The 15383-nt window shown below is 38.3% G+C and overlaps 1 protein-coding gene across 24 annotated transcripts in view; it reads right to left on the bottom strand.

Annotated features, from left to right (window-relative positions):
- The window catches only part of Rims2 (regulating synaptic membrane exocytosis 2), a 465362-nt gene that overhangs the window by 203622 nt on the left and 246357 nt on the right, over positions 1-15383 (bottom strand). For all 24 annotated transcript variants that reach the window (XM_036208697.1, XM_036208698.1, XM_036208701.1 and 21 more), the window contains 3 exons: positions 14734-14864; positions 9347-9518; positions 4474-4627 (listed from right to left, as the gene is read on the bottom strand). In XM_036208697.1, the coding sequence (XP_036064590.1) occupies positions 4474-4627; positions 9347-9518; positions 14734-14864 (457 nt within the window). The remainder of the gene's footprint in view (positions 1-4473; positions 4628-9346; positions 9519-14733; positions 14865-15383) is intronic.

Here is a 15383-nt window from a genome sequence, read left to right as displayed (position 1 = left end):
AACAGAATAAGAAGTAAGCATAAGAAACCGTTTCTTTTTTATGTTTGTTTTGTTTTTTCGAGACAGGGTTTCTCTCTGTAACAGCTCTGGCTGGCATGGAACTCACTCTGCAGACCAGGCTGGCCTGGAACTCACAGAGATCCACCTGCCTCTGCCTCTTGAGTGCTGGGATTAAAGGCATGTGCTACCACGCCTAGCAAGAATCCATTTCTTAAGGACATCAGTACAATCATAGACCACAGAAAATAAACTAGTAGACTAACAGTTTTATAAATACTATAACATTTAACAACATCATATTTCTATTACCTAAGAATGAACTGAATAAGACAGTTTAGGTTAGTATTAAAACAATAAACATAACAATGAAATCAGCATGAATTATAAATATCAGGCTTCACCAGTGCAGACACTTTCATTATTAGATTTCAAACTTACCTTTCAACATTTTCATTTAAAATGTATGTAATATAGTCATCTATATAATTTTTAAATCTAATGATCATCATATTATGTTAGGGGTTCTCACATATTTATTATCTACTTTTGTTTTCTCTATTTAGTACAGCCCCGGTGCTTCTGTTTGGGCCTAACTAAAATGTTCACAGCTCCTATTAGTCTTTGATTTCTCTAAACTACTCTTCAAAGCTCACATGGCCTAACAATTTTATGGTTTATACCTCTCTGTTCTACAGAACGTTACACAGAGATTCAAAGAGAGAAAGAACAAGTGTAAGTATGGTACTGTCATGAGCTGTGATGCTTGATTATTTTAATCCATCTTTTTTTCTGCCATATTTTACTATCTTTTGTTTGTTTTTTGTTTTGTTTTGTTTTGCTTTGTTTTTTGAGGCAGGGTTTCTCTGTGTATGTAGCCTTGGCTGACCTGGGACTCACTCTGTAGACCAGGATGGCCACAAACTCACACAGACCTGCCCATCTCTGCCTCAAGAGTCCTGGGATTAAAAGCCTGCACCATCATACCCGGATCCCTCTATGTTATAAAGAGTCACTAAGTCTTCAATAGTCTTCTCTGATTCAAGGGTATGTGTCTCTACACTTACATCCAAACTCGAGGTTTATCACCATGATAAAGGACACTGTAAGGTCAGAGGTTAACAGGGAGGGGCATGGAGAAAGAGGGTACTCGACAAGTATGTATCTACAGGTACCACTGATAGTCAAAACGCCCTACCATCTGTAAAGACAAGGGATAAAATATTCTGTGATAACAAAGACTCAATCTCTGGAAAGTTCTAGGGTCCATCAATATCGCAGCATCACACAAAGTAACTCCAACATGCAGCTAGCCCCTATGGAAGACACACGAGGGCAGGCGGCATTAGGAGAATTGCTATGCTGAGGCCTGGCTTACATACCTGACCACTGTACCTTGGGGTATGGCAGTGAAGATTAATGTGGATAAAATCTAGAAGGCAATTTTTTAATTCTGTTTTTTTAAAGATTTTATTTATTTATTATGTATACAGCATGTATGACTATAGGCCAGAAGAGGGCACCAGATCTCATTACAAATGGTTTTGAGCCACCATGTGGTTGCTGGGAATTGAACTCAGGACCTCTGGAAGAGCAGTTGGTGCTCTTAATCTATGAGCCATCTCTCCAGCCCCCAAGGGAATTTTTGAATGTCATCCCTTCTTAGACTTACCAAAACCTCTATTACGAAGATTTTTAAAGGTATCTCAATATCACATTATGTTGCAAAATATTATTCGAAGATGTCTTACATTTGTTTATGCTGTGGAACATCTGCTTTAATGATGTAAACATGTGTTGCATTCCTTTATGTTGCATTTGTTTAACTCTGAAGCTGTATGACTGTGCCTGTCTACAACACTTGATGGTCTAATAAAGAGCTGAATAGTCAATAGAAAGGCAGGAGAAAGGATAGGTGGGGCTGGCAGGCAGAGAAAATAAACAAAAGGAGAAATCTGGGAGGAGAAGAAGAAGAAAGGAGCAAGAAAACAAGGAGAGGAGGATGCTAGATGCCAGCTACACAGCCACACAGTCAGCCAGAGTAAGCATGAAAGTAAGATTTACAGAAGTAAGAAAAGGAAAAAGCCCAGAGGCAAAAGGTAGATGGGATAATTTAAAGTTAAAAAAAAAAAAGCTGGCAAGAAACAAGCTAAGCTAAGGCCAGGCATGTATAATTAAGAATTAATCTCCACGTATATTTATTTGAGAGCTGGGTGGTGGGCCCCCCAAAACAGCAAAACAACCACCAACAACATTAGATATAATTTGGGGGGGTGGTTGTTGTTGTTGTTTGTTTTTCGAAACAGGGTTTCTCTGTGTAGCTTTGTGCCTTTCCTGGATCTCACTCTGTAGACCAGGCTGGCCTCGAATTTAGAAAGATCCATCTGGCTCTGCCTCCCAAATGCTGGGATTAAAGGTGTGCACCACCACTGCCTGGCCTAGATATAATTTTTTAAACAGAGTACATCACATAAAGGTGGTGAAAGAGTTATAATGCCTACCTAAATAGTGTGTCTTGGGTGAGTCACAGTATCAAGCCCCATAAGCTTGACAGGTACTTAATGTTGATGCAATTAAAATAAGAAATATTTCAAAAACAAAAGCACAACATATGACAAACTAAAAATTAGAAACACATGGCATATATTAAATATATAAGAAATTTAAGTATAAATACACAAATTACCAGAGTTTTGTCAGATAGGACTTAAGAAAAATTACTGTAGACCTTGGATAGGGGAGTGAACATGGAGGAATTTAAGAGTTTTAAACCTGTTCATAACTGCAAAGACTGAAGCCGGTGAAGATTCTTTTCCAACTATATAAGAAAGAACACTGGCTGACATGTACACTTACATAATGGGAATTAGTGCACAGTGAACTGTATTACTAATCTGTACTCTGTGATTTAAGAATCTACTAACAGGCTACTTTGGCCAGGAAGAACAGACAATTTCACTGTAGTAATACTGTAAGCATTCCAACAGAGCAGGCTGTAACAGCACTTACAAATAGGGATGCATGAGTGTTTATGGTCTCATGAGGGTAAAAAAGACCAACAGAAGCCACTTCTAATTAATTTTATCTGAGTATCTGGTACAATGTTTAGTGAAAGTAAAATTCTAATCATTAGAGAGAATTAATTTTTTCAAAGTATGAAGATGATCCCCTAGGCTTTCCAGTGACTCTCATAGGACCGATCTTTTAAATTTATAAATATCAACAGCTTTCAGATTTCTAATTCAGCCCCCATTCAGCAGAAAGGAGGTGATCCATCTGAAACCATCTGTTACCGCCAGGCATATTACTCACAATAAACAAGTAACTTCATGGTATTTTCTTATAACTGGACACTTGTGAAATTTCACTGATGCCAGTGATACAACATTTGACAGAAATGTTAGTAAACCAAAACCCTGGTAACCATATGGAAAGCACACACTTCATGATAGCAAGAGCAGTAAGTATTCACCTTATTCCTCTATCACTTAATTGTCAGAAAAAAAACAAAAACAAAATTAATCTTAAGATCTGTAAGTGGTGGAGCAAAAGTCAGTAGTAGCATTTTTAAATCTGGAAAACATTACTAAACTGTGCAAAAACTATTATAAAATGGCCTGATAAAATAGCTAGAACAAGAACACACTGGTTTGTATTTGAAATTAATTAATCCTGTGTGTATATGCGTGTGTTATATGTTTGCATGCACATGTATGGGTGGCTATATAGGTAATGTGTGCATGTGTGTGGAGGTCAGAAATCTCTCTGTCTCCACTCTTGTTAGAGACATAATCTGTCTCTCGGGGATCTGCTGTCGTGGCTGTCACTGAGCAGGAGCTGGAAGGACAGATGTGTGCCAACTGCTCGGTAGTTGCCAGGAATTTCAAATCGTGTCATTATGCTTGCGCCTCACTTCACTGACAGAGTGAGCTCCCCAGGCTCCAAATTTAAAGAACCCTTAAAACCATACTATGAGGTAAGCAATGTGATTTCCACTTGAGAAAAGAGAAAAATCTAAGAGAGATCATCTGGTTCAAGTCATTCACTTATAAAGCGGAAAAAATCAACTTAAAATGTGAAACATAATTTCAACAATAATGTTGAAGTCAACATTTTAGGAATTCATAAAATATTTGAGATACTTTTAGATATCAGCAAACTGAGTATACTCAGCTACTTTACCAAGTTCTATATTAACTAACGCATTTATATATTTAACAAGCTAAATACTAATACTCTCAAATAAGTGTTTCTTTGATGTTATCTCATATCATATGCAACCAAAATGTTGTGAATATGAATGCTATAGGTGTAAATTGATGTTACTGTTTTAAATTATTAAAAAGCATCAATAGGATCCACAAAAACACTAACGCATGCTTATTAGAACCTATAATGCTGTTTCCAAATTCTGTCAGATGTACAATCACGATTAGAAACATTCAATGAAAGTCTGATAAAGTCTGTCAAACTTACTTTGTAACCTGCGTGTTGGGCTCTCTCCATGGAGCTGTCTTCGTGGCAAATAAGGAGAAGGGTGAGGGAGAGGCAAGGAAGAGATGTCATGGGTCTGCAGTTTGTACCAATGTGGTTCATCATCCAACAGAGCTGTTTCCAATTCTATTAAAATCTAGAACCCGAAGACATAGAGACATATTTTTTCAACAATAATCTCTTCAATTGTCTTATAACTTTTACAATATTATCACAGTAGTGCTATTACAACAAACCCAGGAGATTTAATGTGGCCAAACAGTCAGCACGTTCTCACAGTAACTAAATGAGAAATAATTTTCCTAACATTTTAGTGATTTTATACTTCTGTGGACCAATGGAATCGAATTGAAGACCCTGACATTAACCCGCACACCTATGAACATATAATTTTTGACAAAGAAGCCAAAACTGCACAATGGAAAAAAAGAAAGCATCTTCAACAAATGGTGCTGGCATAACTGGATGTCAATGTGTAGAAGGCTGCAAATAGGGCTGGAGAGATGGCTCAGCCGTAAAAGGCTAGGCTCACAACCAAAAGTATAAGAAGACTGCAAATAGATCCATATCTGTCACCGTGCACAAAACTTAAGTCCAAGTGGATCAAAGACCTCAACATAAATCCAGTTACTCTAAACCTGATAGAAGAGAAAGTAGGAAGTACTCTTGAACGCATTGGCAAAGGAGATCACTTTCTAAATATAACAATGGTAGCACAGACACTGAGAGAAACAATCAATCAATGGGGCCTCTTCACACTGAGAAGCTTTTGGTAGAGCAAAGGACACAGTCAACAAGACAAAGCGACAGCCTACAGAATGGGAAATGATCTTCACCAACCCCACATCTGAGAGGGCTGATATCCAGAATATATAAAGAACTCAAGAAATTAGACATCAAAATGCCCAACAGTCCAATTAAGAAATGAGCTAGAGAACTAAACAGAAAATTCTCAACAGAGGAAGCTCAAATGGCTGAAAGACATTTAAGGAATTGCTCAATATGCCTAATTATCCAGGAAATGCAAATCAAAATGACTCAGAGATACCACCTTACACCTGTCAGAATGGCTAAGATCAAAAACACAGAAGACAGCTTATGCTGGAGAGGATGTGGAGAAAGGGGAACTCTCCTCCACTGCTGGTGGGAATGCAAGCTTGTACAGCCGCTTTGGAAATCAATATGGCGCTTCCTTAGAAAATTGGGAATCCATCTCCCCCAAGACCCAGCTGTAGCACTCTTGGGCATATACCCAAGGAATGCTCAATCATACCACAAGGGCATTTGCTCAGCTATGTTCATAGCAGCATTGTTTGTAATACCAAAACCTGGAAACAACCTAGATGTCCTTCAACTGAAGAATGGATAAAGAAAATATGGTACATATACACAAGGGAGTACTACTCAGCAGAGAGAAACCATGACATCATGAGGTTTGCAGGCAAATGGATGGATCTAGAAAAAATCACCCTGAGTGAGGTAACCCAGACTCAGAAGGATGAACATGGTATGTACTCACTCATAAGTGGATACTAGATGTAAAACAAAGATGACTAGACTGCTACACAACTCCAGGGAGGCTACCTAGATAACGGGACCCTAGGAAAGACACAGGGATCGTCCAATGGCAGAGAAATGGATGAGCTCTACATGAACAACCTAAACAACAGTGGAAGTAATGAAGGGCAAGGTTTGAGGGAAAGAGAGCTTAGGGGAGCAGGAGATTCCAGCTGGATCAAAAACAGAAAGGGAGAACAAGGAATAACAGACCATGATAAATGATGACCACATGAGAACAGGAAGAAGCAAAGTGCTGGAGAGGTCCCCCAAAATGCACAAATATACCTCCACAATAGACTACCGGCAATGGTTGAGAGAAAGCTGGAACTGATCTACTCTGGTGATCAGATGACCAAACACCCTAACTGTCATGCTAGAACTCTCATCCAATGACTGATGGAATCGGATGCAGAGATCCTCGGCCACGCCCCAGGAGTCCAATTGTCGAGAAAGAGGAGGGACTGTAAGAGCATGAATTGTTGAGACCAAGATTAGAAAAGCACAAACTAATGGAAACACATGAATTATGAACCAAAAGCTGTGGAGCCCCCAACTGGACCAGGCCCTCTGGATAAGTGAGACAATTGAATAGCTTAAACTGTTTGGGAGGCACCCAGGTAGTGGTACCCGGACCTGTCCTTAGTGCATGAGCAGGCTATTTGGAAACTTGGGCTTACACAGGGACACTTTGCTCAGCCTGGAAGGAGGGGACTGGACCTGCCTGTACTGAATCCACCAGGTTGAATTGAATCCCCAGGGGGAGTCTTGGCCCTGGAGGAGATGGGAATGGAGGGGAGGGGATGGGGGGAAAGGTGAGGATGGGGGCGGAAGGGGGGAGGACAGGGGAACCCATGGCTGTTATGTAAAATTAAAACACAAATATAATTTAAAAAAGGATAAAGAGAAAAAATAACATAGCAAAACAAAGATTGAAAAATGGGGTTATATTAAAGGAAACATCATCTTTTCTATACTGGTGCTTGTACGCCTTTAAAATAATAATTCAGAAGGTTAAAAAAAGCAGATTTTATACTTCAAACAGTGACCTTTATTATCTATACTGTGACCATCCAATTACATGGATATTAAATTTGCCATGACATAAATAGCAACTTTTACTTTTAGAATTACTTTAACTAATTTTCATCTTTTGTTTTCTAACTCAAAAGCATTTTCATTTATAGTTACTAGTATAATAACTTCATAATAACCAATGAGAAAAAATTAATTTAAAGTATCTATTAACAACCAATCATGCCACATTATTCATCTTTATTATGAATAAAAAATGACTATCTTTGCCTTATAGGACAGGTTGCCAAAACTAAAAAAGGCTAAATGACTTGTGTCTAGGGTCAGATAAGCTTGTTACGAGATAAAATAAATCAAGTTTCTTCCTTAACTCTTAAAGTTCACTGAACCATACTGCTGACAATTCAAAACCAAAACATCACACCACCAGCCCTCTAATAATGTATAACTGCTTTATGTCACGCAGAAACAAACAGGGAAAGGCACACGATAGTATAATATGAATTGTTTAATTGTAAAAGATATTAGAATTAGCTGTCCTTCAGACTGCTGTGCAAGTGTGGCAGAGGTGCAAACATTAACTAGGTCTACCGTGTAAAGATGAACTGATGAGCTCCAGTGCTACTCAGCTGCAGATGAGTAAGCAAAAGCTGTCACATCACAGGGTCTAAATGGTCCCTGTCCCTTCTGTACTAGAGGCACTGTGCTACAAATGTTAACACATACTACACCTACTTACTCCTCCTACTAAACTGAGCTGCATATTAGCATTGTTTCCACTTGACTAAAGAGGAGATTAAAACAGGAACAGATGGAATTGTTGGATACACAGATAGGAAATGATGGTACTAGAAATGGTCAAGGGCCATTGGCCAGAGCTATTGTTCCCAAGAACTCTCCAAATGATTCATAGCTTTCTAACTTTGTGCATGCGTGCGTGCGTGCGTGCGTGCGTGCGTGCGTGTGTGTGTGTGTGTGTGTGTGTGTGTGTGTATGTGTGAGTTTGGTTTTTGTTTTTTTCAAGACAAGGTTTCTCTGGAACTAGCTCTGTGGACCAGGCTAGCTATGCAGATTGTTCTGCCTCTTCCTCCCAAGTGCTGGGATAAAAGATGTGCGTCACTATCGCCCAGAAAGTGAGCACTATCTTTATTTGGTATAAAGAGAAGATTCTTTATACCCCTCTCTATGAAAAGTCATGGTGAGTCCTGGGATTAAAGGTATGCCCAACCACTACCCAGTAAGGTTTATACCTCTTTAGGAGACATAATTCAGTTCATATGTCTATGTCTTTTTATTTTACCCATGAAATTATCCTTTCATTTAATCAGGAAAACTAGGTAGAATAAAGAAATTTGAAGCAAAGAGCTGACAGTTCTCAGTGTTACATGCAAACAGTTAGACCCACTTCCCCTCCTAGGCCGCGTCCCTCTGTTCTCCACGTGACAACTGGAAATGTCATCCTCAGCTCAGAATTCAGACAAACTTTGCTTGCACCTCTTTCACTAGTTCCCCTGCTCACAGGACTGATGCAGAGAGGGAACCTGTTCTGGGGTCCTGTAACCTGGAAGCTTCGTTCCTTACCACTTTCTGTGCCAATTTGAGGCAGGGACCTAAACTCCTCAACCCGGATGCCTTGTTACTCTCTCTGCAGAAATCTTAATTTTACTGCTACTTCCTTGGACTGTTTGAGTACAACACAGCAATTATATATTCCTACTACATACTCCTGGTCATTGCAATATCTGGATCCACAATGAGCTATCGATTTTTGAGGTAAGCTATAGAAACATGTCTAATACATTGTATGGTTTACAATGTAATCCATTAATAAATGAATAACCAGCCTAATAAAATAACAAGAAGTAGAAAAGACTACACAAGACAACAAGATCTGTGTCAAGTCATCATATAGAAGACACCCCCACCCCTGCTGCCGCCACCAGTTATTATGGGGTTTTCTTTGCTTGTTCTGCTCCTAGTTTTGGTTTTGCAACAGAACCTCACCTCACTCTGATGCTCACACTGTACTTGAACTCTTGAATCAGATGATCAGTTTCCCTAGGAGCTGGGATGATAGGCATACATTACTACTCACACATCCAGTTTTGCTCAGAAGTTTTAGAAACCTTGTTTTCTTTAGTGTCACTACAGTTTATCTTAAAGCAGTAAATTCACTCTGCTAGGGCATTAACAAACTATACATGTCAGAGTGTTCTAATGACAGAATGGTCAGAGAAGCTTTAGACTGCACTCCTCGAGGTACCTCTCCTAGAAATTCACTCTCTTCTTCTCGAACTCTAGCTTGATCCCAAAGGGTGATTTCAAGCATCCGTTCCCGGAATTCTCTTCGGTGGACAGGTGAGTAAATGAATGTCTGGTTCCATTTGGGTTCCAATGTTTTCTTTACTGTTTTTGTTCTTCTCTTGTTTTTATCACTATTTTAATAAAAAGAAAACATGCAAACTTACATACAAAGATTTTACTCTAAATTTAATCCAGTTAAAATTTCAAGTGAAATCTTATTACATATTTGTCATATTACAGTATGGTAAACTGTTAGTTTCTGTTAGATTATGATACAATTGCATCATCTCTGTAACTTAGTAAGAGCAACAGCTCAAATAAACCCTCTATTCACCTAAGCTACACAACTTTAATTGTAAAAAAACAAATTCCAATGTTTACTTCATATACAAATACAAGCAATTGTATTACTTATTTTATGAAGTAACTTTATCTCAAATAAATACTATTTGCTTATTTGACAAAAAACAAAAACGTCTTTAGACACACAAAACACAGTTTCTGTGTATTGTAGCCAGAATAATATATGATGGAAATAAGAGCTAATTATCTTGATGGACGGGACCTATTCCTAGGAGCCTTTCAAACTTACTTTGATGGACTATCACCAGAAAAGATTTTAAATTATGTATCTCATTACATGCCTATATCATAAATATTATTAATAAGTTAGAAACATGTCTTATAATAGTACGTCATTAGTTACATTAAAATTACTAAAATAGAAAATTAAAAATTCTTTAAGTTAAAGAAGTTAATTAACTCTACTTAGACCTGGAGTCAGAAGGAAGCTGGAAGAATACGCCATACGTTTCACTCAAGAGATGAAAACCCAGATCCTCCTATAACTAAGGAACCTCGCTAGTGGGCTGAAGAGGAGTGCTCCCCGAAGCCCCCCAAACATTCCACACCACCGCAGAGGCTCGGCAACCGCCACCTCTACCTCCCGACAGAGCGGTGATAAAAACAACCCCATTTTCAACAAGTAGGAAGAAATAGGTTTTGCCTTTCTTGAAAGTGTAACTGAAACTACTCAAGTGCCATCATGGAATTTAAGTCAAATAGTACAAAGGGAATAACTGTGCTTAACAAAGACTCATCTGTGGAGGAGCATTTTAAATAGACTGGTAGAAATGACAATGAGTCCCTAGCCACTAAATTATAACAGTACAGGAAACATCTGTTCTCTAAAATCCAATCAAAACTTTATTTACAAGCTAGTACTTTCATCTTTAACAGCTTGACGTTTGTATTCAAAACTTAAAATGGAAAAGAAGAGATAGATTTGTGGCCATACCCAAATTTACCTCAAAATATTACTTTTATAGAATGATACATTAAATAGAAAATAGTTTTGACTAATATAATTAAGATTTTAGAGCAGATATATGTTTTATACCTCAAGGACACTCTGGGAAGTCTTATCAACTAAATATCAATTGTTATTTCATATATTCAAGAATTTTTTTCCTTAAAAATTATCATGAAAAAGTAAATTAATAGCTCATGTTTATTGTCTTATGTGTAAACACTGGGTCAAAGGAGAAAAGCTGAGATGATGGTGTGACTTTCTCTGTATTGCAAAAAATTCTTTCTCTAAGAGGTAAAAATCCTAAAACAACCATTCAACAATGTAAACTTGAAAAGTACACAACTGTTCGCAAATACTTGCTATCCGACAAGTAATGTGGCTGAGAAATGACCTGAAAAAAAAGTTCAGATAGCTCTCACATTCTTTGAAGTTACAAAAAAAAGTTTAACATTGTGTGATGGTTTAGAAAAAAAATGGCCCTCAAAGTGCTATTAGAAGATGTGGCCTTTTTGGAGGAAGTGTGTCACTGTGGGGGCGGACGTTGAGGTGTCTTTGGCTCAAGCTTCCCTCAGAGTGACAGTCGACTTCCTGTTGTAGCCACTGAGTCAGGGTGTAGCCCGTAGCCTGTAGCCACTGAGTCAGGGTGTAGCCCGTAGCCTGTAGCCACTGAGTCAGGGTGTAGCTCTAGCTCCGTGTCTGCCAGTACGATGCCATGCTCCCACCCTGATGATAATGGAGTGAACCTCTCAAACTGTAAGTGAGCCCCCTTGATCAAATGTTTTCCTTTGGGCTGGAGAGACAGCTCAGAGGTTAAGAGCACTAACTGCCTTTCCAGAGGTCCTGAGTTCAATTCCCAGCACCCACATGGTGGCTCCCAACCATCTGTAATGAGATCTGGTGCCCTTTTCTGGTGTTCAGACATGCATGCAAGCAGAACACTGTATACATAATAAATAAATAAACAAGCCTTAAAAAATAATAAACAAGCCAGGTGGTGGTGGCGCATGCCTTTAATCCCAGCACTCGGGAGGCGGAGCCAGGCAGATCTCTGTGAGTTTGAGGCCAACCTGGTCTATAGAGTGAGTTCCAAGAAAGGCGCAAAGCTACACAGAGAAACCCTGTCTCGAAAAACAAAAAATAAATAAATAAATAAACAAAAAAATAAATAAATGTTTTCCTTTAAAAGAGTTGCCATGGTTATGGTGTCTCTTCATAGCAATAAAGATCAGGCCCCAGGTGGAGCTCCAGGTGTCCAACTGTCAAGAAAGAGGAGGGTCTGCAAGAGCGTGATTTGTTGAGACCAAGATTGCAAAAAGCACAGGGACAAATAGCCAATCGAATGGAAGCACATGTATTATGAACCAAAGGCTGTGGAGCCCCCAGCTGGATCAGGCCCTCTGGATAAGTGAGACAATTGAATAGCTTGATCTGTTTGGGAGGCACCCAGGCTGTGGGACCGGGACCTGTCCTTGGTGCATGAGCTGGCTGTTTGAAACCTTGGGCTTACACAGGGACACATGCTCAGCCAGGAAGGAGGGGACTGGACCTGCCTGTACTGAATCCACCAGATTTAAATGAATCCCCAGGGGTGTCTTGGTCCTGGAGGACATGGGAATGGAGGGGAGGGACTGGGGGGAATGTGAGGGTGGGGGCGGCAGGGGGAGGACAGAGGAACCCATGGCTGATGTATAAAATTAAAACACATAATAATAATAAAATAAATTTAAAAAAAGAAGATCTAGTAAGACACAATGTACCTGAGATACAAAGGACAATGTAAGGAGAGATGTTTCCATTAACCCCACTGCCTCAAAAAGCAAGGAAAATTTGGCAAAATAATATAAAACTAAATAATAAAAGTTAATCAAAAAAAAAGTTGCCACAAACTTTCAGTATGTTAAAAATGAAATGTGGGTGGGTGGTATGGCTTAGTGGGTTATGGCACATGCTGCTCTCCTTGCCTGACATTGGAAATCAATCCTCTCACAGACTGTCCTCCTACTTTCATGTGAATGCTACGACATGTGCTCAAACCAGACAGGCAGGCAGGCAGGCAGGCAGGCAGACAGACAGACAGACACACACACACACACACACACACACACACAAATGTAATTTAAAAATAATCTTTTTTAAAGTATGAATTGTTGAAACCTAAGTTGTTTGAGGATGAGGCAGGGTTAAGAATGCAGTATTTGGGCCAAGTGAAGGTTGTGGTGGTGCACGCCTCTAATCCCAGCACTTGGGAGGCAGAGGCAGGTGGATCTCTGTGAGTTTGAGGCCAGCCTGGTCAACAGAGCAAGATCCAGGAAAGGCACAAAACTACACAGAGAAACCCTGTCTCAAAAAACAAAAACAAAAACAACAAACTAACAAACAAAAAGCAGTATTTGTTTGACTGTGATATCTACCATTCAGTTGAAATTTAGGTTCTACCTGGCCACTCCAATTATGGTTAAATTTTTTCTTTCATACATTTCAAAGTGTGTCTTTGGACAAAAAAAAAAAAAAAAAAAAAAAAAAAAAAAAAAAGGATAATCTAAAGTGTCAGAGACAATAAGGTTTTTTCAAGTTAATTTTAAAGCAAAATATTAATTGTAAGAAGTTTCCGATAACTCTAAATATTGTGAAATATTAACAAATTCTGAAATTTGTTTTTAAAATTTTATCAGGTAAAATGCAATTGCTAATTGCTTACATTATCTTTTTCTTTGCTATCATTGCTCAGGTGATGCTCAAATACTATAAACCTTGTCTTTAGGGCAGGGCATGCAAACCTCTTTAGCCTTCCCTACTTGTATAAATTTATGTTTTAATCCCCTATATTCAGTCAACCCTCTGTTTACTCAAAAGCTCAGCTGCATCCAGGAATCTGATGCCCTGAAGCCATGATTCTTCTCTGCCTAAAGTAATAGCCCTCTTCTCTTCTCCTTCCTTCCTTCCTTCCTTCCTCCCCTCCCCTCCCCTCCCCTTCCCTTCCCTTCCCTTCCAGTGTGCCAATTCTTTTCAGAGAAGCCAACTGAATAAGATCATGAGGCCTGTCCCCAGCCAATGGGGAAAGGCATGGTCGCCTCAAGAATGGGATTAAAATCCACGTTTACTTCTTGTCTCAGTGTGCTCCCTCTTTAGAATCCTCTTCATCAAGAGTTAAATGTGCCCCTTTTCCAAAATTGGAGTAGCGGTCTCTTTGTGATCTTAAACTTAATTCTAACAAGTATACAACTCGACTTTGATGAACTTTCTGATTAAAACAGTTACGAACATTAAGGACCGAAGGTTTGCAAACAAAGGGAACATGTGTTCAGAGCGACTTCCAACCACAGAAAAATGACTCAGACTGGAGAGCACAGTGCCCTGGAGACTAGACAGACAGACAGAGAAGTGGGAAAAGTATCCTCCCTCTTTCCTTGTTCATGATTCTTGCTGTAGTCCCTTCTATTTTGATATGCCTGCAATTAAGAGTGACTAGATTACTTTTAAGGAAGTATTTTTCCAGTCTTAAATCCCTTTAAAATCTGGATAGAACGAAATCACTGATGAAAAAATTCAAAATACAGTGCTTGAAGGAGGTGATTATGGGCCCAGTTGCAGTTGAACATAAGTGATAAATACAAATCATACTTGTTAATTTTATGAAATGTAGTAAAACAACAACAGTATGGTCAAGAGGTCTAGATGTGAAAAGTGGAGAAGAATATGAAAACAATTTAGTTCCAGCTCCAACTTTGTTTACTATACAATCTATTAAAATTTCTTATTTTAAAAAATAAATTTTAATAATTTGGGCACAGAAACATATATTACTTAAGAAATACAATGTGCATTTAAATAAAATCATATATAGTAAATGCAAAGTTTTAAAATAATCTCAAATACTTACTGTCATTTTTTGATACATCAGAATGATTATATTTATAAAATTTCACAACTATGTGACTGCTATGATAAAAAATAATTAATGATATAGAACTGAAACATTCTTTGCTTTCCAGATTATTTTTAAGAGCATATTTGTTTTAGTTTCAAATCCTTACCTTCTGTCTGGAAGAAAGTAAATTTTAACATAAGGATTCCTTGGCCTCCCATCTTCCCTTGAAGGGAGATCCTTTGCTCCCAAGATTGTAACTATCAACTGGTGACCGACCTTGTCAAACCATAGCTTTATCTGAAAAGCAAAAGCATTTCTTATTAGCTCAAAATTTACTTCAAATACATGTTTATCTTTCCAATCTTTATACCATTCTCTAGTACTAATATTAAGAGAGATGACATTTTCCCCAGTAAACTCTGATTAAAATAAAAGGATATACTATAATAACTTCAATGAATAGATTAATTAATTCTGTTTTAGTTTTATTGATAAATCACTTGGACTTTTTACTATCCAGATACAGTGACTTATTAATAAACATATAATAATTATACTATTGCATTACATACTTTGTATACAATAATTCTATATCTTCATGTAAGAGTCATTTGGGTTCTTTTTGCTCATCTAGGAGTGGTAAATAAGTGCTCTAAATGCAGTGCATGGACAGGAACAAGTAAATGGTATTCAGAGGAATTTTCAAGCAAATGTTTTGTGTCTCCATAGAAAACACATTTCAAAGGATGGAAGAAGGCTAACTAGTAGCTTGAAGAGATTCCTTAAGTTTTTGTTTGAAACAATAATAAATTCACC

The sequence above is a fragment of the Onychomys torridus genome, chromosome 16 (genome assembly GCF_903995425.1).
Source record: "Onychomys torridus chromosome 16, mOncTor1.1, whole genome shotgun sequence".
NCBI lineage: Eukaryota > Metazoa > Chordata > Mammalia > Rodentia > Cricetidae > Onychomys > Onychomys torridus.
The sequence above is the reverse complement of the archived record's forward strand: the minus strand, read 5'-3'. Positions and strand labels throughout refer to the sequence as shown.